At 36.5% G+C, this 887-nt stretch overlaps 1 protein-coding gene across 1 annotated transcript; it reads right to left on the reverse strand.

The window, feature by feature from the left end:
- Positions 1–485, reverse strand: LOC108482481 (homeobox-leucine zipper protein ROC2-like). Its single transcript, XM_053025355.1, has 2 exons — positions 200–485; positions 1–110 (listed from the first exon to the last, which is right to left on the reverse strand). The coding sequence occupies exons 1-2, from the start codon at positions 460–462 to the stop codon at positions 104–106; spliced, it is 270 nt and encodes an 89-aa protein (XP_052881315.1). The 5' UTR covers positions 463–485; the 3' UTR covers positions 1–103.
- Between the last annotated feature and the right edge of the window lie 402 nt (positions 486–887).

The raw sequence follows: 887 nt of genomic DNA on the forward strand, positions 1-887 counted from the left end.
TCCTTTAAGAAAGCTACAGTTTGCAGATAATATTATATTAAAGTTTCTATTTGAACTCCTTGGTTTACATAGCTTACATTCTCAACAACTTCGAAAGAAGCCATTAATACCTGCAACTCATAAAGCAAATATAAATCCATCAGAACCTGCAGCAACATACCAAGAAAAAGAAAAGCTCAAGACTTAGCAATGGCATCACCTTATGCCAAATAGCATAGCATCCTTGATTGAAGCAACGGTTGTTGATAAGATAGCATCAATGATTTTCAGCGTCGACTGAGGCATATATTCCTTGTTGCTTAATCTGTCGACGCTTTGAAACGCTAGGGTTAAGATACTTCCCACGGCTCCATCTCCTTGCCCAGGTGCCTTATCAGGCATAATGCTGAACCCTGATGGCAAAATAGATACAAATTTTGGGTTACCACCATTCAAGATTTTTGACATGGCCATGATATCCATCGGCGCGTATACTATGTACGAGCCAGTTTCGTCGGTGTAGCTTTCTTGGAGATATAGTATCTCGATCTTGTTTGGTGAGGACTGCAAATTTATTAGTATGCTTATTAGTTAGTTCATGGAGGAAATTGTGATGACAAAAGAAAAGGAAATGATCGAAACACTTACATTCACTTGCATCATGGAAACTCGATTTTTAGGATTTTCACCATTACTGACATAGACAAGTTCTCGAAAATGTCATTTGTCGAAAGCATTTTTTTATTTCGTTTTAAAAATGATGGATCGACTTTTTGGAAAGCGAAAATGGAGACGCCACCAATCTTTTTTTGTTTCGGTGTGATCGGATCACCTAGAAATTTGGGTTGTTTTAATAAAACATTTTGGTTTATTAAAACAATGATTTTGGTTTACGAAAATATGAGAAA

Source organism: Gossypium arboreum, chromosome 1, assembly GCF_025698485.1.
Source record: "Gossypium arboreum isolate Shixiya-1 chromosome 1, ASM2569848v2, whole genome shotgun sequence".
Classification (NCBI taxonomy): Eukaryota; Viridiplantae; Streptophyta; class Magnoliopsida; order Malvales; family Malvaceae; genus Gossypium; species Gossypium arboreum.